Source organism: Melospiza melodia, chromosome 13 (genome assembly GCF_035770615.1).
Source record: "Melospiza melodia melodia isolate bMelMel2 chromosome 13, bMelMel2.pri, whole genome shotgun sequence".
NCBI classification, from domain to species: Eukaryota; Metazoa; Chordata; class Aves; order Passeriformes; family Passerellidae; genus Melospiza; species Melospiza melodia.
In genome coordinates this window covers 10,396,934-10,421,669 of record NC_086206.1, presented here as the reverse complement: position 1 = coordinate 10,421,669, position 24,736 = coordinate 10,396,934, and the positions used below count along the sequence as shown (strand labels likewise).

At 42.0% G+C, this 24,736-nt stretch overlaps 2 protein-coding genes across 4 annotated transcripts in view; both read right to left on the bottom strand.

The window, feature by feature from the left end:
* Positions 1-1,499, bottom strand: part of TENT4B (terminal nucleotidyltransferase 4B) — a 40,977-nt gene extending 39,478 nt beyond the window's left edge. The window contains exon 1 of the mRNA XM_063167754.1: positions 878-1,499. Coding sequence (XP_063023824.1) covers positions 878-1,422 — 545 coding nt within the window. The 5' untranslated portion in view covers positions 1,423-1,499. The remainder of the gene's footprint in view (positions 1-877) is intronic.
* Positions 1,500-2,106: 607 nt separating this feature from the next.
* Positions 2,107-23,872, bottom strand: HEATR3 (HEAT repeat containing 3). Of its 3 annotated transcripts, none has more exons than XM_063167751.1 (15): positions 23,739-23,872; positions 22,452-22,539; positions 21,396-21,505; positions 19,587-19,696; positions 18,678-18,818; positions 17,657-17,940; positions 17,307-17,397; positions 14,272-14,429; positions 13,182-13,264; positions 12,789-12,925; positions 10,124-10,212; positions 9,206-9,349; positions 8,927-9,103; positions 7,942-8,081; positions 2,107-6,107 (listed from the first exon to the last, which is right to left on the bottom strand). In XM_063167751.1, exons 1-14 carry the CDS (start codon positions 23,783-23,785, stop codon positions 7,962-7,964), a joined length of 1,779 nt encoding a protein of 592 aa, XP_063023821.1. In that variant the 5' UTR covers positions 23,786-23,872; the 3' UTR covers positions 2,107-6,107; positions 7,942-7,961. The 3 variants fall into 3 exon arrangements, with proteins under 3 accessions (XP_063023821.1, XP_063023822.1, XP_063023820.1); XM_063167752.1 differs by having other exon boundaries at positions 2,107-2,452; XM_063167750.1 differs by having other exon boundaries at positions 2,107-8,081.
* Between the last annotated feature and the right edge of the window lie 864 nt (positions 23,873-24,736).

Here is a 24,736-nt window from a genome sequence, read left to right as displayed (position 1 = left end):
TCTGCAGGCAGCACAAAGGGTTCGAGGTGAGCTTGACAGCGCTGCAGAGGGCAGGCGGGCCGGCCCTGTGCCTGTGTCTATCCCCTGGTCCTGCGCTTGTGCCCCAGCCCTGTGCCTGTGTCCCGGTCCTGTGCCTGTGTCTGTCCCCTGATCCTGTGCCTGTCCCAACCCTGTGCCTGTCCCCCAGCCCTGTACTTGTCCCTGTATCTGTCCCCAGCCCTGTACCTGTCCCCAGCCCTGTGCCTGCCCCCGGCCCTGTGCCTGTGGCCGCCGCACGTGCGTGAGCAGCGAGGGCAGCACACGGCGCTACAGCAGCGACAACGCCGAGCAGAAGAGCGAAGCGGCGCTGACAGCGGAACGCCGTGTCCGAGGAGCCCGGCGGCACCGGCCGGCAGCGTGTAACACGTGCACGGGCGGTGACAGCGGAGGGCCGGCGGGGCCCCGGTCCCTGCGGATAGGCGTGCCCGCCCCATCAGCATGCACACGGGCACCGCCGCCGCACGCGTGTGGCCCCGGCCCCGCGGAGCCTCCGCCCCGGCAGGCGGGACGCTGGGCGCAGGGGCTGCCCCGCACAGGCCGCTCGAGCACCGGCGGGGCGTAGCTGTCACCACGGCCGGGCGACGCCGGCCCGGCACCCACCGCCCGCCGCCCCTGCCCAACCCCGCGGACCCGGCCCGGCTCCCTGCGCCACCCGCCGGGCCCGCGCCGCGCCCCGGGTGCCGCGGCCCAGCGGCCCCTCGGCGGCCGCTGCCCGGCCCCGGCGTGCGGCCCCGGGGCGGGGAAGGACCTCGGCCCCCGCCTCCTCCTCCTCCTTCTTCTCCGGAGGCCGAGCGCGGTCGGGTCCGGCGCCCCCCTGGCCCGCCCCGCGGACGCTCACCCCACGACTCCCTGGCTGTAGTTCCTCTTCTTCCAGGGGGTGCCGGTGTAGAGCGGCTCGGCCAGGCCGGGCTGGGCGCGGGCGGCCGGCTCGTCGGCCGGGGCGGGGGCGCGGCCCAGCAGCAGGCTGTAGTTGAGCCCGAAGGTGCTGGCCTTGTTGTCGCGCTTCCTCTTGTTGCTGGCGGCGGCGGCGGCGGCGGGCGGCGCCCCCCGCGCGGGCCGGGCCCAGGCGGCGGCCCCCGGGGGCGGCGAGGCCTGGCGGTGGCCGCGGCTGTGCGGGTTGTTGGCGCTCTCGAGCGGCAGGAAGTCGGGCGGGGGGTCGGCGCGGGGGGCGCGGTACATGCCGGGCGGGGAGGCCGGGCCGGCCGCGGCGGGGGCGCTCTGCTGCTGCTGCTGCTGCTGCTGTTGCAGCTGCTGCTCCTGCTGCTGCTGCTGCTGCTGGAAGTAGAGGTTGCGGACCCCCTGCGTGGTCTCCCAGATCTGCATCCACAGGCGGTTCGAGGGGCCGAGCTGCTCTGGCTGGAACCAGGCTATCCGGGGATCCATCAAACGGGGACCCACCCCGGCTGATCCGCTCCCCGCGCCGCGCCGGCCGCCGCCGCCGAGACCCTGTCAGCGGGTCCCAGCGCTAATGGCGGCTCCTATGGAAGGGCAGCTCCGCGCCTGCCTGCTCGCTGCTGCCGCCGTCGCTCCACAGCCCCCGCCCCTCCTGGCGAGCGCGGCGAGGCGGGGCCGGGCCGGGAGAGCCGCCGGCACGCGGGCCGCGCGCAGCACGGGGGGCGGCGGCGCCCCGGCCGCTCCCCCGGCGCCCCCGCGCTGCCCCCGGGCCGGGCCGGGCCGCGGAGCGGGGCCCGGGGCCGCCGGCTCCTGTCCCGGCACGGCCGCCGCGCAGCGGCCCCGCGCCCCACGGGGCAACAGCCGCGCTCCCAGGGCCGAGCGCTCGTTCCGGCCCCGCGGGCGGCCGCGGCTCCGGGCTGCGGCTCGGGCACTCCCGGAGCAGCGTTCCCATGTGGGCACACCCGGAGCAGCGTTCCCATGTGGGCACACCGAGAGCTGCCGCTGCCCTCCCCACCCCAAAACTCTTGTGCGGACGCGAAGGGGTAGTTCAGGGTCTTCCTGCCTTTCATTCCGCACCAGAGGGGCAAAGGCAGCCTAGGTGCAGCCTTTTTTGTAGATGGAAAAATACATCACATACACAATACCCCAAACAGCAACAGTGAGTAGTACCAGTTCTTGTCAGACTCGGTTTTATTTTTAGTGTTTTCATACTACAGCTTTAAAACATCTTTAATATCAGCTACAAAGTTTCCAGCGTTTTGCACGAAGGGCCTGGTGCTTCCCCCACTTGCAGAATTGCCTGGGAGATGATTTCTCTTTAGGAAGCTGGAGGTGGAGGGTTTAGAATTAAAAAGTCGCATTCCAATTTCAAGCATTCCGCGAAGTGAACAGTTTGCAAGGAAGACTTAGCACCATTTCCTGATGACAGCCAAAGTCTGAAGTTCTGGCATCTCCCCACCATCCCAGAGCAGAACACACTGTCCTCAGCACTCCTCTGTTATGTCACAGCATGTCTGATCTGCATAGCCCAAGAGAAAATGAACCACAGCAAGAGGGTGAAAGTTGGGGGTTAAAGTTGACAAACTTAATTGCTTTGAGAATTAGGACCTGCACCTAAAGCTACTAGTGAAAGCCGAATGGAAACTGGTGGGACTTGAACACGTCTTGGAATTGGGAAATAACCACTAAGAATAACCTTATTTTCCACACCCCACATTCTTCAGTTATTCTGATAATTACAAGCATAGCAGAAAAAGGTAACAAGAAGAGTCTAAACAATATTCCCTGCACATCAAAAATTCAAATTAAAAAGTTTGCATTAACAAACCTTTTTAAAGATGCAACAAAGTCAAATGATTTTACATTACCCTTAAGAAGGTAACAGCAACAGGAAAAATAACTGATTTGTTTCTTTTTCTTTTTAATAAAGCTAATTCTGCAAAAATCTGTGATTTGGTCGACACTCATAGCACATAAATGTCAACAAGTTTGTTATAGGACTGAGGTTTATTAATTTACAGGATTCCTCAGTAACAACCCTAGTCCCAAGCAAATATAGCCAAGACACAATACAGGTGGTGTAGTAATACAAATGCTTTAGATTAGCAAGTATGCCATGGGGGGCATAAAAAACAAAACCCACACTTTAATATGGTCAAATTGGGTTTTTTTGATCACTTATTTGAATTTTAACTCTCTTATTTACTAGAAAGCGAACTTCCCAGGAAGGGTTATCTGGAAACATCATGCATTTACTAACTGAATCAGCCATTCTTCCATGAAGTTCTGGAAGTGCTTTTCACTCTCCATTTGAAGGGGCAGAGAGGAGGGAAGAGGCTAATGCAATATTCCTTAAAAGTTGAAAAAAAATTCACGTCAGAGGAGAGAGAAAACAATTCTAAATGGGATTGTTATCATAGCAGGAACATAAAACTTTTCAGAAGTTTTACTGAAAGCCCAACACATCTTTCAACATGGTGCAGGGATTTATGTGAGCACCTCACAACGCCAGGGCTGCATCAGGACCTCGCTGTGCTCAGAACACACAGCAGCCACAATCCAACAGCATACAGATTATTACCATGGGATCTTACTGCAGTTCCCAAACAGCCTGATTAAAACCCATAATGTAATAGTAGTGCCAGGAGCTCCTGACACCCAGATTCAAAAGAAAAAAACATGTTCCTATATGCTCATGTGTGCAAGCCTCAAATTAGGCTTTATGTGGTCACTGAATTACATCTGTATGTTTGACAAAATGCCTCTCACAGGGAAAAGAAACTTACAAAAATTATACAGAAACAAAATGAAATTTAAGTGAATTTACTTCAATGGCTTCAATTTCTTCCCAGAAGGTACAAAAAATAACAGTTTTAAATTATCTGAAAATTAGACTGAAAAAACCCCACCACTCAAATAAAAGCTTCTTCAAATAGAAAGGCTCACCATGTGTCAGTCCTGGTGGAAAAACTGCAAGTTCCTTCATTTGTTGTCTGTCAGAGACCTCAGATTTTGCCAATGATCCTAAAGTTATATATCTTAACAGCTTGTCCAGAACAAACAATATATAGATTGTTTGCTCCAGTCACTTGTGCCAGAAAGGAACAATTACATTATTTTCAATTACCACTACCATTGCCTGAAATGGAATTTGCAACAGTAAATGTAAGGCTAGATGTTTCCATCCAATCCTCAGGAATATTTTTATTGAAAATCCCTCACTAAGGAAACAGAACTTGAGTTTATGGACATTTTTGGTTGGTTGTTTTATGTTAATATTCTACAAAATATGAATTTAATTTATAATATTTAAACTGCAAACTAATTTTAAACTCATTAGTTCTCCAACACAGTTCTCATTTTGTAATTTTACTGTGCTCTCATTTTTTTTCGTATTTGTCTCTCAAAATGCAAACATCAAACCAAGCCAAGTACTACTGGTTGAAGTTATTCCTGTTTCTCTAGGAAGACAATCTTAAAACAAAGACTACATATTGTGCAAAAAATTACCTTCAACACACACCATAACCCCCAAAAAGTTAAACTATTGACTTGACTGTGGTATACAGCCATCTTCTGCTTCTGAACGTCAAGGCATGATGTATAAACAACAAATACACATTTAAATCTTGTCACTTGTTTCTTTTCATACAAAGCAAGAATAAAACCACACAAGTGATAATTCTTAATTTCTACAGCTGGGAGTTAGCCTCCTTCACCCTCTACTTGATCCCAGAGCAAGGTAAGCTCAGCACCTATTTTGGTATTTCAGCTCAGAGCCAGTCTGCTGTGCTCAGCATCAGGCAGGGCCACAAGCAGAGCAGCAATCCATACTTTCCAAGGACTGTGGTTTTTAACTGAAGCAGACAGATGATGCCTTAGGGACCAGAATAAGCAACCCAATTCAGATACCTGTTTTGATACCAGTCTTATCTGTGTGATTAGATTAACTGATGAAGATCACTTACATATATTTAGTATCTATTTACTTATGCTACACACTGTCTATATCCATCCAATTTCTGCCATCAAGATCCATCTTCCCCTCTGCAGGCTGTAAAGGATCTTGTCTTTGTCTGAAGCTTACCCTAGACCTATTAAATAAACCAGTGTTCAAAGAGCCCCCAAAACATTTAATTTGCATATTCTAATCACTTCTGCTGCTGCCTTGATTTTCCTTAGTTGTGTCAGAACAACTTTTGTAGCCCCAATCTTGTAGCTTAGCTCTTTTGTGCCAGTGTATCTCATCTGGTTTTAGTCCCTGATTTGATGCTTCTTTAAATCACGCATAACTTGCTTTGTCTTCCATAGATGGATTAATATTCCTCTTTAAGTGATATGGTTTGTACTAGGCACCAATGTAATTGTGAAAATATTTTTCAAGACATTCAGCTACTCAGTGCATAGCAAAAAAAGAATCTGTGCCTCCCTATTGCCAGAATAGTTTAAGATCTAAATGTCAGTCTGTTTTTTCACTTGAAGGAAAAAAAAAAAAGGGTCTAACTGATTATATTAAGAAAACCATGTTTCTAGTGGATGCCTTATCTTCTGCACATTTATCTGCAACTTCCAGATTTGTATTTGCAGATGAAATGTTTTTTGTGATCATCAACCTAAAAGAAAAACCCAAAACAAAAAATAACATACTTTGGTTTTCTAATGGTCCCCACGAAACAGATTCTGGCTGCTACACTTGTAAAATGTAAATTCCTACATTTGGGACAGTGCTCTTTACTGAATGACCAAAGGACAGCTTTGGAGAGAAGGACCAAAGGGTCCTGGTGGACAGTAAGCTGAAGCCAGCAGGGCACCCTTGCAGTGACAACAGCTAACAATAAACAGGCTGTGCTGGCAGAAGCATGGCCAGCAGGACACGAAAACCAATCACTTGCCTCTACTGAGCACCTAGGAGATCACATCTGGAGTAGTGTGTCCAGTTTTGGGCCTCAGGACAAGACACAGCAGAGCAGGTCAAGCAGAAGGCCACTAGGATGGCTGGAGGGTGAGAGGGTGTACAAGGAACAGCTGGGAGAGCTGGGTTTATTTGGCTTGGAGAAGAGGGAAATACAATTGCTGTTTTCAGCTGCCAAGTGGGGGTTAGGAGATGGAGCCAGGCTCTTCTTGGTCGTGTGCAGTCAAAGGACAAGAGGCACATTTTGCAGCAGGGGAAAGTCCTACAAGGCACAAGGGGAAAAGGGAAAAAAATGTGTTTCCAGTGAGAGAAGTCAAGCCCTGGGAAAGGCTGTCGAGTGCTGTAGAATTTCCATTCTGGGAGGTGCTCAAGGCATAGCACAACCCATCTCCCAAGTCAGCCCTGCTCTGATCAGAGGACTACACTAAGAGACCTCCAGAGATCCCTTCCAATCTAGAACTTTGCAATTTAATGCAGTACCCAAAAAATGAGAGCAGAACTTTTCACATGGAAGTCCTTTAAGTGCCCCAAACAAATACTAGTACCTTTCATCAGGCTAACAGGACACTATCCTCAGTGTACAGCAAGAATAACTAACACCAGGATTAATTAAAATCCACACTGTAGGGCATTATGCCATAATCCACCTTTCCTCAGCTGTTACACTGCAGACCTATTCACTGCCTGCCTGAATAACCTTTCAACTGCCTCATGCTCTTGACTTCTGCTTTTCTCTAGTCCAGCCCCATTGGCCCTTGAGCCCTCCCAATGCCACCTCTCACTCCTTTGAGTGGCAGGCATCACACATTTCATCTGACTCCAGTCAAGTAACAGCACTTCAGGCAGTACAGCTGCTTAAACTCATCTTTCCTTCCTCTTGCAACCAATGAAACACCTTGTCAGGGTTTCAGAAACTCAGGCATTTGCAAGTTACCAGTCAGTTCTCAAGTTTATTTCCCAGTCTTAGAGACTGAAATCTAACAAACCAAGCAAATTTGGTCTTTTTAAGTTCCATGCTTTTAACCTGGGAAAAAAATTGCCAAAAACTGGATGCCTGAGCTAAGGCAGCACATTGAGAGAGGAGAAAAAAACCTCCCATTTCAAAAACCAGTAAAACAAGATGCTTTTGTGTTTAGTTCTGAGGTTTTTTTCTTGAAAAATGTGTATGAGGACACCTCATTCACAGAAACAAAATCAAACCTTTTGATATATGGAAAATATCATACAATTTGCCTGAAGCAATGATATTTTTAAAAAATATTTTCTGTATTTTACAGCTTAAAAATCTCTATCACAAATATTTGCAAAAGGTATTTTAAGCAAATATAAATTTACTTCAGGTAATACTTCATTATAAAAAATGGTTAGGTTTACTATTTCCCAGAATTCAAACTTGTACTGATGTAAAATTAAAAGGAAGACTGTGAAATAGGAGACTTGATTTTCAGAAGTACCAATCAAAATAAAGACAGGGTGCTGTGTCTAAGTGTATGATCTGCTTACACTGATTTTCACAGCAAAAAGCTATCATACTGAATTTATTATAAATGAATCTGCAAATTTTCTCCTGATGAACCTCATGAAATAACAGATCCAAATGCTGACTGGGATCTACACATTTGTCACACACTTCTTTTGGGATGTCTGCCATAAGTGCCTGTGCAATTCTAGGAACAGGTAAGAGCAAATTGCAAATATGAACATTCTCCCACTGCTCCATTCCCTGAAACAGACCTTGAGCTTTTACTTTTTGATTTTTTTCCAATCTGTTACATGACTGAGAATATTTTCAGAATTACTTTTTCACACAAGCGTTGTTTTCTGCCAGGGTAAATGAAGATATCCAGGCAATGACAGTGGTGCTATGTACAGACCTCAGGACCTGAAGAGCACCTTCTTACCACTCCAACAACCTCAGGGTATGCTACAGGGTCTTTTATGCTGATATGTCTTTCATATTGCATCAACCCAAAAGCATAAAAATACTGAATGTTATAAAATGTAGCATTAACATCAAAGCAAAACTGCTCTGCTCAGTAAAGTTTGGAAGTTCAAAACAGTTATATTTTTTGAAAACATTACTCAATAAGGAAAACCTTAAAAGTTCCTCGGTGTTTCAAGTTGGGGTTTTCCCTAGTGTCTCCTGATATGCAATGAATCTTCTCAAATTCATCTTCACATTGTCAAGAACACACAGCTGATCAGTACTATATTGTCCTTTGCCTTCTTTTCGTATCTGTAAAATCAAAAGAACACATGGTTTACTGATGGAGGAGTTTCTCCCATCAGATCACCTCAAGTTTACTGTAATTCTGTGCACAGGTGTTCTGTGAGAACTCCAAGGTGTTCCTGTGTACACATGTGGAGCTCAGCAATTATTTCTGCAAGTCAATCTACTATAATGCACTGCTGCCTAAAGCTAGACTAATGGCACATTGTTTCATCCAAAAATCTGAGACATACACTTCTTTTCTGTGGCTTTTTATATGGAAAAGCTTGCACATTTAAGCCAACACCTGAAGCACCATCAGGTATGTACTTTGTGTGTACAGTGCTTAGCTTTTGGACTATGGAAGTCACTCCTCAGGCTGCATCTGACCAAAGAAACAATGTGTGGAAGGTCAGTCTCTGTTTAAGTCTAAGATGTATCTAAAATCATAGTTTAGAATGCCAGCCTTGTTATTCTTGAAAATACAGGATAAATTAACTGTTTTAATTAACCCAGAATGGAACAAAAACATCCAACTGCTACTGCAAGTTAAAAACCAAAGATGTCAATGTAACTTCAGAAAGGACTTATTCTTCCACCTCCAGAGACATCTGCAGGATTTTTGTACAACTGTTTCAGAATAATACAGTGATTTGGACATCAGTAATACTGATGGTGTAATTCAGATGTTGCAATGCAGGTGCTGCACTGTTACCTTGACACATCCATGAATTTTAAGGTATTTGCTTTTTTCTAAAGTCGAGTATCAGAAAATTAAACTCTTTTTTTCTGTCATCTTATAGGAGCCCAAAATTCAACCTTCTACCCACATTGTGTGCTGAGACCCTGAGCAGGCTGCCCTTGATGCCTACCCTCATTCTGAACACTGGCTGAAATTCCTTCAGTGTTGAAAGCAACTTGATCTGTAACGCTGCCCTTTCTGCTTCTTCACCATCTGCAAATACATCAAAAAGTGCATCCAAGGCTTCCCCTGCTACCACAAGAGAAGATTCCTTCATAGCAACCTCAAGAAGAAATTTTCCAATCATCTGTAATAAGAAAGAAGAATTGATTTTTCCAGCAATGATAAAGAAAATTGAAAGAAACATCAAAATTCTTTTAAGCCTGCAATGCAAAGTTTGCTTTTTCACCTTCAGTGTTTCAGCTGTATCTTGTCCTTTTGCCAGGACACTGCCAGAAATTCCAAGGATGCTCACCACGTTCACTCTAACACTGGCATTGCTGCTTTGAATACCAGCCTCGCACAAAGCCAACAGCTGCTCAGGAGTCATGCACTGGTCAGCAGGGGAAAGGAGGTAAAGAAGGAAGACACACACAGTTACATTTTCATGGGAATTTTGAAATATGACATTTAGACACTATACTTTTACAGAACACAGACAAATTCTTCACAGAGTCCTAGATTATGAAAACTTGAAGAATTCTGAAAATGCAATTACCAAGAAATTTCAATTCCCTTTCAACTTGGTTCCTCCAGAACATATCCAAGGCTGAGATGAAGTTGAAGGAAAGGTTTTTGAGATTCTCACAAATTTACCTAGCCCAATAGCTGCTTCAAACTCATTACAACTTACAGCATAAAAGCTCAGTTTTCAGTTTAAGGCCAGAAAGGACTAGCAGACTATCTAGTACTGTGTCTTGTATAATAAATCATTGTGCTTCATTCCTGTATTCAACTCACTAATTCATATCCAACCGAGATTCAAGGACCACCAGCTAGGTGACATCGGGAAATAAAGAAGCCACATTTCTAGGTGCTAAATTTCTGAATATTTGTCATTATAACTATCTTCTAAAGATATCTGTGGCTTATTGCTAGTCTGGTTTTGAAATATCTTTCATCTGTTTACACGCTGAGGAGGAGATATATAAAAAAATATTCCCATAAGGTCCATGAAAAACACAGTTAATGTTACTAATCTGCTCTTCCAGTGTTCACAACTGCTGAAATTTTGAACTAAAATTATATTGTTTTGTTTCAAAAACTTTCCAGTCTAATCTCACAGGAATTTGAACCTACCAGAGCATTTGAGTTTGAAAGCTTTTACCTGGGAGATGTTCTTTGATGCCATTGTTTGTAGGAGAGCCCTCAAAGCACTGGTTACAGCTTCCAGGAATTCTGTGTCTGTAGGGAGTTCTATCAAAGAATAGAACCCAGAGCAGAAGTTAAACAGTAATGTGAGGGACACAGGAGGCAAAGAAATACAAATTCCTTAATCCCTAATTGTTCCTCCAGGTACTACCACAACAGGAAAAGCTACATTTTCAGAGACTGGTCTCTGTAGGTTGTAACCATAGTGATTTGTTTGAATTCAGCATTGAGGCTGGAACACAGCTGGGCCTCCTTTCCAGGCACATCCCTGGCTGAGACACTGTGTCACCTAAGGGACAGTGCCAGCCACTTCACCAGAGCAGCAGCTGAAAACTGCTATCACATGGAGGAACATACAGGAACTGAGGAAACTGCAGGAGCTGACTGCAGACTTCACCTCCTTTCTTCTGCCTTCTTAAGCAAGCTTTTCAGACACCCAGAGAGAGTGCTGGACTCTTTCCAATTCATATAAAGAGCATGTTTTCCGGTGGTTTAATAACATTCCAGGAATGTATGACTCAAACACTGCATTATTCTTGTTTAACTACAAACTCATCAGTAGCAGCCATCACCTCCAATCTGTGTTCTGCATTTCTTGAGGCTTTTCATTTTCCTCTAATGGGTTTATTTTCTGGACCACTCCAGATGCAGAACTTCCTGATTTATGTGCACTCCTCCCTGCTCATGTAAACAAGCAGATCTTTATGCCTCTCTTTCACTCTGTAAACCACAGAATTCCTTCTAACCACATGTTGGTATGTTATCAGCTCTATCTGGCAGTTTTCATTACACAGCATTTAAACATGAAAAAATGGGCCTATGCCAATTAATTAATTTTAGCATCCTTAGCTGTCTTCAGATAGCAACTTCTCCAGCTTCATCTGAGAGCTTTCTATAACAAAGCATAACATATAGACCCAAAATTTGGGAGTCCTCTCTTCAAGCATGAGACGTATTTTATGTGAACTTCCTTGGATATGTTTTCATAGATATTTTCATTTCTGCATTTTAGTGTTCCACACACTGCACTCAGTAATAATGTTCCCATAGACTCATCACATGTCTTTAAAAACATTGAGAAAAAAATGTGTTTTACAGGCAGATGCATTTTCAAGCACTAATGCAGTGTCATTTTATACACCAGAGCAGAGCACTACATAAGCTATGTCTATGGCTACAAATAGACACTTGAAGGAAGGGAAGGAAACTAAATTTCTTCAGCTTCTAAGAGATGAGAAATGACAAAGCCACACATATGCCAGACTTCAACAGAACTGTCTTAGGGAAAATGTTTTCTGACAGTCTGGAGAATTGGCAGCTTTTCCAGGCTCTAAGAATCTCTCTTATTTTTTGGAAACCCATCACCACTGACCTTAAAACAAAGATTATCAGAATAGTCTGAAGAACACAGCCTGTCAGGGACCCACATCCTCAGTTTGGAAACAGGTGGGCTTTTCTTAAACCTTTTTTTCCCCCTAATCTTGGTTCAGCTTCTCTCATGTCAGTAACAGAGAGATCATAGCATAAATCATCTAACAGGATTATGGAAATAATTATGGAAATGATGCTGCTCTCACGTTCATGATCCCAGAAAGCAGCTGGAAATGCTGCCTGCTGTAGACACGATGCAGTAACACTGTACCACCAGCAGGCGTGTGGGGAGACCTCCACAGCATGTCTATGAAATAATGCACTCTGGAGGAATCACAGTGAAGACATTCTAGTATTCATCAGGAAGTATCACAGAATCTGTGAGGCTGGGAAAGCCCTGAGATCAGTCCAGCCTGTGACTGACCAGAACCTGGTAGTGAGTGCCACGTCCAGTCTGTCCTTAAACATCTCCAGGGATGGTGACTCCACAGCCTCCCTGAGCAGCCCACTCCACTGTCTAAATACAGATCTTTATATATATATATATAGATAGATAGATATAGTATTTTTAGAAGAATTACATTTATTATCTTCTCTGTTGAAATTGAATTCACAACCAGAACAGGGAGATGAGCAATTTTAACACTTAGTTGTAAAAACTTTGCACACTTTCTTACTACAAATATAATTCCAATGAAGCTAAGCCATCATAAGCATAAAGCATGTCCTGGGGACAAGGTAGCTGCTCTCTTTTCTGCTGTAATAAGCATGGACATTCTTGAAATTTTTGCATCAATTGATTTTGCCATAATTTGTTAAGATTACTAGGAAAAAATGATGTGAAAGACTGTGCTAGACATGTATTGTTTTCACATCTCCTCAGGCTAGTTAGGGCATTTAAAAAGAAAATGTCCCATCGTCTTCATGCTTGTCTGATGGCTGAAAAACTGTTATTACCACAAATATGATCCAGCAAACAGTTCTGGTCAACAAGGCAGTGTTAATCCACTCAGAGACTTTCTGTGCAGACCCAAACATGAAGCAGGTTCTTGCACTACAAGCAGACCTGCTCAGGGTGCAGTTTGGATAAACACATCCCAACAGGATACACTGTCCTGTCAGGACATTGCCAACATTCAGTATCCTTATCTTGCAGGACTAGAGGGATAAAGTTAGTAATAAATATAGCATGGGAACATGGCTACCTTATATCTAGACGATCAGCAATTCCCCTTTACCAAACATCTTACCTGTTTTAGAAAAGATCAGCTGTGAGAGATGCTGTGCAAGGGACTGAAGTGCTGAAGCTCCCCCAAGACAATCCACATCTGACACCAACAAAATGCTCTGAAGACACGTTAAAGCTCTACACTGCACTGCATTCAGTCTGAAACAAACAAAAAACACACTGAGCAGGTATTTTTGAACACACCTGTTGAAATATAAAGAGGAATCTTGAATTTAATAAGGCTGCGATGCAGTATGCAGTTCACAAAAACATTTGTATCTCTTTATTCAAAATCATCTATCAGATCTACCAGTTTCCAGATCTCAAGAGCAGCCCAAAGATGGGCAATCCTTCTAAGCGTTCTAAAACAACTGAATTACATGAAAGATAGTAAGAGAGACAATGAAATGCCTACTTTTTAATTAATGGTTTCCAAGATGGATTGTGCATACAGATGTCTACAGCAACACTGTTCGGAAAAGCAGTTTTTTCAAGAATCTGAGGAGGGGAAAAAGAAAGGTTTAGCAATAAAGCCCTTTTTTCATTTTCTTTTTTTTATAGTGTGTTCAGAGGGAAGACTGAAATTTTAGCTTAATGTCAAATAGATACTTTTAACTACATATTTCAAAGTTTTCCAGATAGCAAATACCTTGCTTCTAAAAATGCCAGAATTTTCCTCTATCACTTAAATGGTGCAATTATACACTGAGTTTAGCATAGAGTATTTAAAGTGTTGAACTGTACTAACAACAGGTGATTTTCTAGGTCTCTGCTTTTCTTTCTTCTTTAGCTCTTTCTTCTTATAGATTCTGCTATAGGATTTTCAGACAGCTGCAATTCTGGAAGGCCTTGCCATGAAACTCTGGCTATTAAGTACAAAAACCCTTCAAAGTTTTCATCTCACACCTTGATGTCTTAGCTCAGAATTCTACAATGCTGCTGAGCTAACAGTGACTGATTCAAATAACAAACTTCACCTTTACAACCCCAAATAAAAATGAGCAAAACAACTCTGAAACAAAAACATCTGATTTCCTGTCAGTGCCAAGTACTGTATTTCAGACACTTTGTATAAAACAGGGGGAGAGGAACTTGCACTTTTTCAGTGCTGACTGTTGCCATTCATTAATGTTACTTCCACCTCATTTAGCTAATACAGAAATCTGGCTGTCATGCTTCAGCCAAGTTTCTTTTCTTTCTGTGGGTAATCTTTTTCATGTCCAAATCAAGGAATAACAACCTTTGTATTTTGGGGGGAAAAATTTTTAAAAAGACCTACCAGATTTCTGAAACACATGACCCTTCTATTCTCACTTACATGAGTAAATTATTTAGGTCATGCAACGATGCACCATCTCTAGGCCAAAAAAGTGAGGCCAAACTCACTTAAAAAAATACTCCCTTCTCCAGGTGGATTGGAGTAATTTGTTTGCCTAACCTGGGATACAAAGCAGAAACAAGGGCAAGACTGTAACATGTGCTGGGAATAATACAGAAGACAATACCTTCTTTGGAATGAGGTTGTTCAGAAATGCTGAGTTAACTTCATCAGAGAGGCACAGGGGTGACAGCAGCAGCCCACTCCCCTCATTGTATGAGTTTTCCATAAACAAGTCACTCTCATCACTGCTGGAGAGTTCTTCCCACTCATCATCAGAGGGATCTGAGAACACAAAACAGATTTGTAAATGTAACAGCCTTCATGCAACAGGTATCTCATTTCCCAACTGAAACTGGCTCCTCCAAACTTCTTGGTTTAGGAGTCTTTAAGTTCTTGGGCTCTAACAAACTCCTCACAAACCAAGCACCATTAAGCGACAGTTCTAAATATCTTATTAAAAATATTTTACACTCATTGAGACACAAATATTCTTATGAGAGAGGTTCTTCACATGTGGGCACGTTAATCACTGATATTAACAATGTGTTGTTTAAAAATATCCAAAAAAGTTACAGAAGAAACATTTCATTAAGATTTTAACTTGGATTGTACCACTTCATTTTCTGAGGTTAATTCAAGCATGCAAATACACCAGTTTAACTTAACTTGTTTACTAATTGCAGTCAGTTGAAGGCAATTGTTTCCTCTGGCAATACTGAAGCCACAGACAGATGTCCTCTGCCTGGGCAGTAACTGGGCTAGATGAAGATGTTACTGTCTCCACAGCAAGGTCAGTTGAAACAAAATGATGACAGCAAAGAAAGCCAAATAATCTCTGATAGTTATTTCAAGCAACACATTTCACATAAATTAAACTAGGTTTATAATCTTAAACCTGAACTAGGCTACTTACATGACTTATTCTACCAGCAGATCTTTAAGGGCAGGTATGGTGAGAGGAGTAGAAGTTCTATTACCAACAGGCTGCTGTGTGAATAATCTGTCCACAGCTGAAGGGGGACTTTGGCTGACAAGCACAAACTAAAATCACCCTCATTTATATTTGAACTCGTCTGTCTACCTCCACAGAGTTCACATTTAGTTGAAGTTTCTTTAAATTTGGTTACATTTTAACTAGTGTGTACCCAAGTCCTAAGTCTACAGGTTGGACTGATCCTCCTTTCCAACAGATGAAAGCTCTGTGTACATAGGTCAGGATATTTAACTATTGTGACAAAAAAAACTACACCATCATATTGACTCCTGAGTAATTCTGTTTGACAACACAGATTCTTATGAGATGTAGGTCCTGTAGCAACTACAGAAACAGACATGCACTTCTGTGGCAGAAGGTAAATTCACTAAAAATACAGCAAGAAAGATCCAAATGAAAGCATTTCACTTGTAGTGTGCAAATTAAAGAATTTATTTGAAGGTGATGGTTATTGTTTATGGGATGTAAAGATGTCAAGGTGTAGCAACTTGACCACACAGGCATCTTATGGTAATATCCAATTAATTCTACAGCCATAACTTGCTGGTGTTAATAGCCTAAAACATGAAAACAAAGCAAGATATCCTGCTTTCAGTCTCTTACCTCTTCTAAAAAATTACTTTTGCACCTTTAAAAAACAAAGAAAGCAAAACACATCCCTTGAAGACTAACTGATAACAATACAACCTGACAATGCAATTCAGCAATAACAAAGACAGAAGTTGTCATCAGTCGACAGCAAGTGACCAGGGCAGAGCAGGAACTGGGATCTAGAACTCTGGCCAGGTTTCTTCTAATGTTCTGAGAAACAGAGGCATTTCCAGCAGCAATCCCATCTTACTGGTGACCCAAGAATTACAGACTGCACAGCAGTGCAGGAGCCTCTTGGCTTCTTGCCCAGGTGCCCATCAAAGGGGAGCTCTCTGCTCCCCCCAAGCACTGCCCAGTGCTCAGTACAGCACATCCCTCACCAGCCTGGTTACTTCTCTCAGTCCTGTTGCAAGCTGAGTGTTTTAATGAACTCAGCATAATGGCTACAGCTATTTTAGTCCTCAAATAATTTGAAAATTAAATGAACAGCTGCCTCTGGATTCATCCTAATTTCTAGAGACTGTCTGCCCACGAATGGGTAAAGTACTGTGGCAAAATACAACACAATCAATCTTACATTACACTGAGTGAATGGCAGAATATGAAGCTTATCCACAAGAGATTTTCCAATTAAAGGGGAAAGCTTATGAATTACAGCTCATTAGATGAGAAATGCAGTTATGAAAGGAGCTTCATATACTAGGTGCAGAATTTCCTTGTGTTGTAAGAGGAAAAAAAAGTTACCATTGGGAATAACTGAGTATTACTGTGGATTTTATAAGAACCTGAACATTTTACTCAGTTACTTTCTACACAATTACTCCTGCATCAGGCTAAAACTACAATAGCAGGCAAAGTTTTCAGGTTTTGGAGGGTTTAGGGGATTAATTTCATTTGTTTGTTGGCTTCATGAAATAGAATTTGATAATCTCTCATTTGTTTTCCTGAAGATTAGAAGAAAAGCTATCAAAACAGAATTTCAGAGTTCATAAAAGATACAGAATATCAATAGCCTACTCCCCTCCAAATCACAGCCTCTTTCTCCTCCTCCTCAGGCTCATAAAGGCAGGACTCTGGAAGCCAAGATCTACATTGTTGCCAGAGTTGCATAAAAAAGCTGTCCCTACTCCTAATTTTGCAACACTTGTAGTATCAAAACTAAATCAAAGCTGTAGGACTTATCTGCTTTAAAAAATTTGATGCCCCCATCCTGCAATCAGATTCACACACATCTTGCATCAGAAGTCAGACCTCACTCTAACTGACCAAAGATTTTGCTGCAACACTTTAGGAAATATCTCTCTGGCATGAGTGTTTTTTTGTTTGTTCTTAAATGTTTGCACATGCAGGATCACACAAAAAAAATAAGCAACATAAATCACTTAAATGAAGAAAAACCAATAAATTAGTAATAGAAATTAAAACCTACTTTGCCACCAGATGAGGGTATCAGGGACAATATGCCCATGGGCATTTGCCCTTGAAAACCCAGCTGAGCAAACAGCAACCTAAAGGTGACCTACTCAGAAACAAAACACACCACAACAGTTGCAATGAACGAGACTCCTACAAACCTTCACTGCAGCACATATTAACAATGATCTCCAGAGCAGTCTGCTGAGCCGTCAGTAAAGCTGTCACTTCTTTCAGTTCCCACTTATCAGACTAAAAAATTAAAAACATGAACCAAATTTGATTTTGGAAAACAACATTTAAGTGCCATTTAAAGTATCCAAGCTGTCAGTTAAAAATACAGTCCCAGCCATCTCCTCTTCTCAGTCTACACCCAAACTTGAAAAAACCCCCAAAACACAAATCCAAGCAGTGTTATCTACCATCTTTCTGTTGGATGTTCCAGAGCAAATTTAATTCTCAAGAAATGCCACTTGCACTAAAGCTGTCCAAAAGCCAGCCAGCCACTTACTGGAAGTAAATCAGAAACATCATTTTCTGTTCTGAATTTTCCTTTTGGTATTTCTTCCATGTTATCATCTTCACTCAAAACACAGTTTTCTGTAGTATCACTCATGTTTTCCTCAGTTTCTGGTTCCACAGCAAGTTTTAACCTGTTTTTCTCAGCTTCATTCATACGAATAATTGTTTCACCAGCATCTATTGCCAATGATTCTGAAAATATCTTCAGGATTGCATTAACTGTGCTTCCCAGGCTGCCTGGTGGAATGGTATCCTTTATATTCCAGATAGTGCCTAAATATGAGGTAACCAAATCATATCAATTATTAAAGTGCTCAATTCCCAGCTCTGTAATAGCCATTTTGTAAGGACACAGCCTCCATTACTTAAAACACTCAGTGCTTATATTTACTATAAATATTAAAGTCTTTTCTCTACAGATTTCTTTTTTTTTTTGTACAATTAATATACTTACCTGTAATAACTGTTATGCCCACATCTTAAGCTCAAGTAAATTTCAGCATGTAAATATTTACAGAATATTTATATGGAGTGACCTCGGTGTCACTCTGTACCTGAGATAACAAATGCACATAGCAAGAATCACGTTCTATGGAGTCTCAAAATTAATTTTTAACACTCCAGTATCAAAAATCACCCTGGTTACCATTTGAGGTAACAAGAAGAATTCAAGGTAGAGAACTTGAGGTAAAAAAAAATTTACAGCTAGTAAGATCAAAACAACTCCTGTACCACTTATTATTGACTCATTTAACGGTTAAAAACTAAATGAGCAGTTAAAGTAGGCAATCACATTGAGCAGGGGCTGAATTCAGAATCAAGCATTCAAGCCAATTTTAAAACTAGTTGCAAATACCTACTTGCAGTTCCAAAAGGCAGCTATAACCTCACAAACCATCTTGATTGTACACCTTGACAGTGACACGTGCAGACCACAGCAGAGAAGACTAAGCCTTCTGTCCTTCCCAGCCTCCCCACCTCAAAGCAATGAAGCCCCCTGAGCACTGTACCTGCTATCAGTGTTCTCAGAAGGATGTGCTTCATGGTGCTCTCTGGACTCAACATCACTGCTTCCAGTATTTGCTGTGCAGAAGCATTAAATGAAGAAAGAAGATCTGGATTATCTTCTGTCACTGCCTGCAAGCAGTTTGCTGCAGCAAACAACAAGAGCAAACATAATTAACAAACCCAGTCGTACAGTTGTAGCTTTTGCTCTGCTAATGAGAAAGCACTATCCTCCTGAAAGCTGGAGTAATGAAATGCTGACACAGGAAAAAAATTTCATGCAGCATCATGTTGTAATGGCCTGACACTGTGCTTCACAAGCTGTATTTTGGATTAAAAGACATTCTGTGGCAAACCCATACATAAAACAGGTGAGGATGATACCACATCAGCCATAGAATTGGTTATATTAATTTCAGCTACTCAAAATTAAATTTATCCATTATATACTGACAATGGACAACATAAAAAATGTTGGAAGCACACATACCTGCATGACCATTATGAAACTGCAATAACAATAAGACTGATAAAACCAGACTGAAAGTGATTGGAATTGTTTGGGGCTTTTTTAGAAGGACTATCTCCTCTGCTCAACAAATTAAACCCTTCATTACCAAAACATGAACACAGAATGAAAAAACACAGCCTGCCTTTAAAGTCCTCTTCCCACAAAATTTTTCTTCCCATGTAACCACCAATAAGCCATTCTCTTTTGGACTGAAAATAAGCACACCAGACGTCAACTTCTTTTTATGTGCTGTTCAAAAATGAATGTACAGTCTTACACTCACTGCAAACTTCAGCAATGCTAAAGCAGGTCCATTAAGCATTGAATGTAATATCAGTGTTACATTCATATAATTTTAAAAAAAGGGATCTTTAAAGCCTTATCTTCTCTTTTTACCACTTACCTACTGAAATAGCCAGATCCACATTCGTGGCAAATTTCTTCATGTAATGTAAGACAGCCTCCAGACATCCTTCTTTATTGAATATGTATAGGGCAGTATTGTTGCATTCACTAATGTATGGAAAAGATCAGTCAAACATTTTTCTAGGAAAAAAAAGTACTGTAGCAACATCTTAAGCATCCCATACTTGTTATTACTCACGTTTTTAAAAGCTACCTAAGAATTATGCATTAGTCAAAGAGCTATCCTTCATTACTGAGGTTATGATTAACTCGGCACGAGATGCTGAAAGAGAAGCTGCAAAATCCTGGGCACTTTTGAGGAAAGCTGGCTTGTGCCAGCTGCTTCCTCACAGTGTTTGGAGTTTATCTGGGAGCCTCACTACAGCTCCTGCTGGAGTGAGCAAGGCAGTTCAGAGCTGTGGGCTGCCAGCCAGCCCAGGGCTTCCTGCAGCCACAGGAGACTTCACCCACAAACCCACTGCCAGCAGAGCAGGCTGCTGCCTCTCAATCAGTACCCACTCACTCCAAAAATGACTGCTCTTACCATTCAGAAATGCAGTTACTTTCATTATCCAACAGCAGCATTTGTGTTTCTTCAAGTACTCACAGCTACTCTCTGTTTTAAACTTATATGTTGATATAAGAGTAATTCAAACTAAAAAAAGCACAGGAGCTAACTAGCTATAAGGGTCTTCAAAACTTTCATTTTGAAAATATTATGTCTCAGCATCTATGCCAGTCCTAATTTTATCAGAATCAAACTTAGCAACAAAACAAGCAGTTCACATTCATTACCACAAAGTTCAAACTACAGAAGTGATTTACATCACATTTAATAATCATACTTCCTGTTCTCAAGCACTGACTAAAAAGCAAAAATAAATATGAACACACAACATTGCTGAGACAGTTACAAAGGGTCATGTATTCTGTGCAAGATGCTGAACAAGGAGTTTATCTACTGTTCTAGATTCCAATCCCTAAAAAATAAATATCCCAGTTTAGAAATAAGGCCTCAAGCCAGCAGCCAAACAGGCACAGAGGCAGTTCCACTGTGGCACTGTACAGTGCTAAATAAAATCCTCTATGCAAAGTGCAATGTGAGAAAAAATAAAGAGAAACAACACAAAGTTCAAGGAGAACTTTGTTTTGGAACAGATTTGTACCACTTCAATGTTTACAGTAATTTCTGTATTAATAGCATTGCCATTTCTCTTCCTTCACCTGGTGTTTCCAATGTAAACTACTAATAGAACAATTTACATTTTCTCACATAATAAGTACATTTTTATCAGTGTCTCAGTAACTAAGGGATAGTTGCCCCAAACAGTTAATATTAATTTTTGGGGATGACCTGCAGAGGAAGGAAGTAGTATAAAAACTCCTCATATTCCTAGAGCACTGATCCACTGATTAGAATTTCATTTTCTCTGTTTCTTGTATCGTGATACGGATCTACGGGAAATACCTGCAAGAAGCCACAATCCACACAGCAGACCATGACAGAACATGTTTAGAAAACAGGATCAGAACTCAGGATGAAGAACCAGTAGAAAAAGAATTTGTTACTCATCTAAAACTATTTACCAATTTCTGGAATCCTTCACTTAAAACAAGTAATCTATACTGGAAGATAAACTTCTGTTTCACATGGGATGAGGGCTCATCATTATTAAAGCAAGGTAGGAGAAACACAATCAGAATCAGCAAATGAATGCATCTTCCCATGCCAGGACAACCATTTCTTTTCTGCCTCAATTACCACACTCCTTTTCAGGAACAATTTAATTGTTTACACAGTACTTACCATATATTCCACAGTAAATTAATAGCCTCATTGGCTATGTCTTCAATATAATTTTTGTTCACTCTGCATTTCTTTGGAGAGAGCTGGTTAGCATCCAGTCCAGTGCTGCACTACAACCAAACAAAAGAAGCAGGGTTGGGAAATAATCAGCCACAAAGAGAGGCAAAACTTTAAAGTGTTATCAGCACTGAGTGGAGAGATCCTCTCATGCAGTGTTTATTACCTGACTAGCTTACATGTATTACAACACCTGACTAGCTTCCTTTCTTTATGAAAACTTGAACCATTGATAACTTTTCTCTTGTAGAAAGACTCTTACAGTAGTTGCTTTGCAGTTAGTGCTTAGAAGCACTTTCTATAAAAAATTAAAAAAAAAATACTGGGAATTTTACAACCTGAAGTACTGTTTCTTGCTATTACTCTGTATGGAGCTATCAACAGTTATTTCTCCACAAAGATTAACTCAGCTAATACCTTACTATGCTCTATAGTAATGCTATTACTCATATTTTAAAAAGGGGAAGAAACATACAGAAAATGATGACATTGCTCAAGGTTGCTCATACAAAGACAGCAGGTAAGAGAAATCAATGCAATATCCAAACTGCAGTGCAACACCTGGACCAAACAAAGAATACAAATTCAGTACATGTTATTCTCCACTAACTACTCAGCTCTACATCCATTGAGACAAAATTGCTCAGCAAAATAACATCACTGGAATAATGCTGCAACATAAATGAAGGACCTTGATTCTCACTGACAGAATAAACTTGTCTTAACTGACATTACAGACCCAAATCTCCAGACCTTTCACTCAAAAATCACCCTAGGCAGCAAACCTCACTATGGACACAGGTCAGCTGGCCAGGAGCCAGAAGGCAGGGGTTAGAAATCTCTGGAATAACTTTTGTATCACTAAACCTATCAAAACGTTCTTTCAAAAGATCGTGCAAGTACCTTATTGTATTAACAGCTACGGAAATAGAACTGTGTTTGCATACGGGACAATTCAGCGGCTAGACCAGGTTTAAAATAAAATAAAAATAAGCACACCTCTTTCAGAAGTGCAACCAGGGGTGTCATGATGTCATCTGTTACCATGTCATCACAGACATCAAATCCTCCACAAGCACTCAGATTTCTAGGGAAAACAAAAAAAAGTAATGCTTTGGATGAGATACAATACTTTCCAAGAATGCTTCAAAAACCCCATACCTTTGATATTCTTCTCTAAAAGTTATGGTATGCTGTCACCTTATCACAGGGGTTCCATACTGTTGTCTCCTTATCATATAACTTTCATACCTTCTTGGTGTTTCTCATGGGCAGATCCTCCAAGCACTGACTCTTCCTTCTTCACAAAGCAGCCACTGACTCCAGCTCCCTCTCACCCAGCCACCCCACTCTTTTATAGCACTCTTCTTCTCACTGGTTACAGCTGTGGCCTGTTAAAGTCAGGCCTGATCCTAATCTCTGCTAATTGACCCAGCTGCAGCTCCTTAGGGGTAAGATTACTTTCTGCACTATCTTTATATTCTTATATTCTATCCCCCTACATGGTACCTTTTGTTTTAAACTCAATTTGTTTAAACAGTAGCTTTAGTCTTCTACCTCACCATCACAAGAGAATAGCTTTGGAGTTAAAAACAAAACGTTATGTCCATTTATTCATTGTCACAGACATATTTTCTGAAAAATCCTTTCCTTAGGATTTCTTCTCCTGAGAAGCTGAGAGGCCTCAGGAACAAAATGCAAACAATGATTATCTGCTGCTGAGGAATGCAACAGGTGCATCTGTGATTGGTCTCATCTGGTTGTTTCTAATTAATGGCCAATCACAGTCAGATGGCTCAGACACAAGCCTTTGTTATTCATTCCTTCTTTTTCTATTCTTAGCTGGCCTTCTGATGAAATTCTTTCTTCTATTCTTTTAGTATAGTTTTAATATATATCATAAAATAATAAATCAACATTTTGAAACATGGAGTCAGATCCTCGTCTCATCCCTCATCCTAAGACCCCTGTGAACACCATCACAATTCATGAATTAGAAACCTTATCTGTACTAAAACATCATGATACAAAATGCCATCCAAACTGCACTCGAGTCTCTATTTCCTCATACAGCCATACATTTCATAAAGCCTGCTCCTGACATAAAAGTCTCACAGAGCAAGAAAAGCCCCTCTCTCACAGACCTCAGCTGATGTAGGCATAGTTCCTCAAACCAGAATTAAAGCAAGAGAGGCTGGCACTGCAGCCCACAGCTGTCAGCAGCAGAACCCCAGCTTTCCCCCATGCCAGGATCCCGGATTGAGCAGAGCAGCAGTGAGTGCTCACCTGAGAGCGCCCGCAGCGGTTTCGCGCACAGCCAGGCTGGGGTCCATGAGCAGCGGCCCCAGGCAGCGCACCACGTCCCGCTGCACGAAGGCGGGGATCACCTGCTCCTGCTGCAGCAGCTGCGAAATGCTGGCACAGGCATACTCCCTCACCTCAGCACTGGGATGCTGCAGCTGAGGAGACACAGAGCACACACGCTGAGGGAAAAGGGAGCCAGAGGGTTTTACTGAGTGAAGGGATTGATCGGGGCACTGTGGCTCCCGTTTACTGCTCCTGAGTGAAAGCGGGAACTTTTACCTTCCATGAAAGCTTATAAATCCTTGCCTGGGTTATGTGTGTTAACTTTATGACTAGATAAATGCTATTCTGGGTATTTGACGAGATAGCCAGTCCAGACACAGATTTGACACTAGCTGGCACTGGTGAGACCTCAATCACCACACATTAAAAACACTGAAGTGGGGGGAAAATATCATCAATTAAGTATAACAGACATAACACATGCCACCATAAAGAAAAGCTGAAGAAACATAAAACAAAAAAAAGTTATAGCCTTTAAATTAAAACTATCTGCATTACAGCAAGAAACAAGTCTTCCCTACATTCCCCAAGACAATGTTGACACGTCCTATAACAGAGTTTTAGGTGAGATACAGGAATTACAAATTGCAAAATAATAACACAGTAGAAGTGCATATCCAGGAAGGCCACGGAGTTTGCTGAAAACCTAGCAGATAAACATCTGCTGAAGAGCAGAACAGAAGAGTGGTAACATCAGATCCTGCCTCTATTGAAAAAGATGTCTCAGCTCATCCTCACCTGTGCCATTATTTATTATCTCTTTCCTAAACAGGTTAGTCCAGAAAAATATCAATCAGTGATCTGTTCAATGAATTAGGTTGGGTGAAGTGAGCAAAGGGGATTTAATTACTTAAAGGAAAACGGATTTTTTCTTCTGATTCTAAAGTCACACCTGCAGAAGGAGATTTACATCCGTT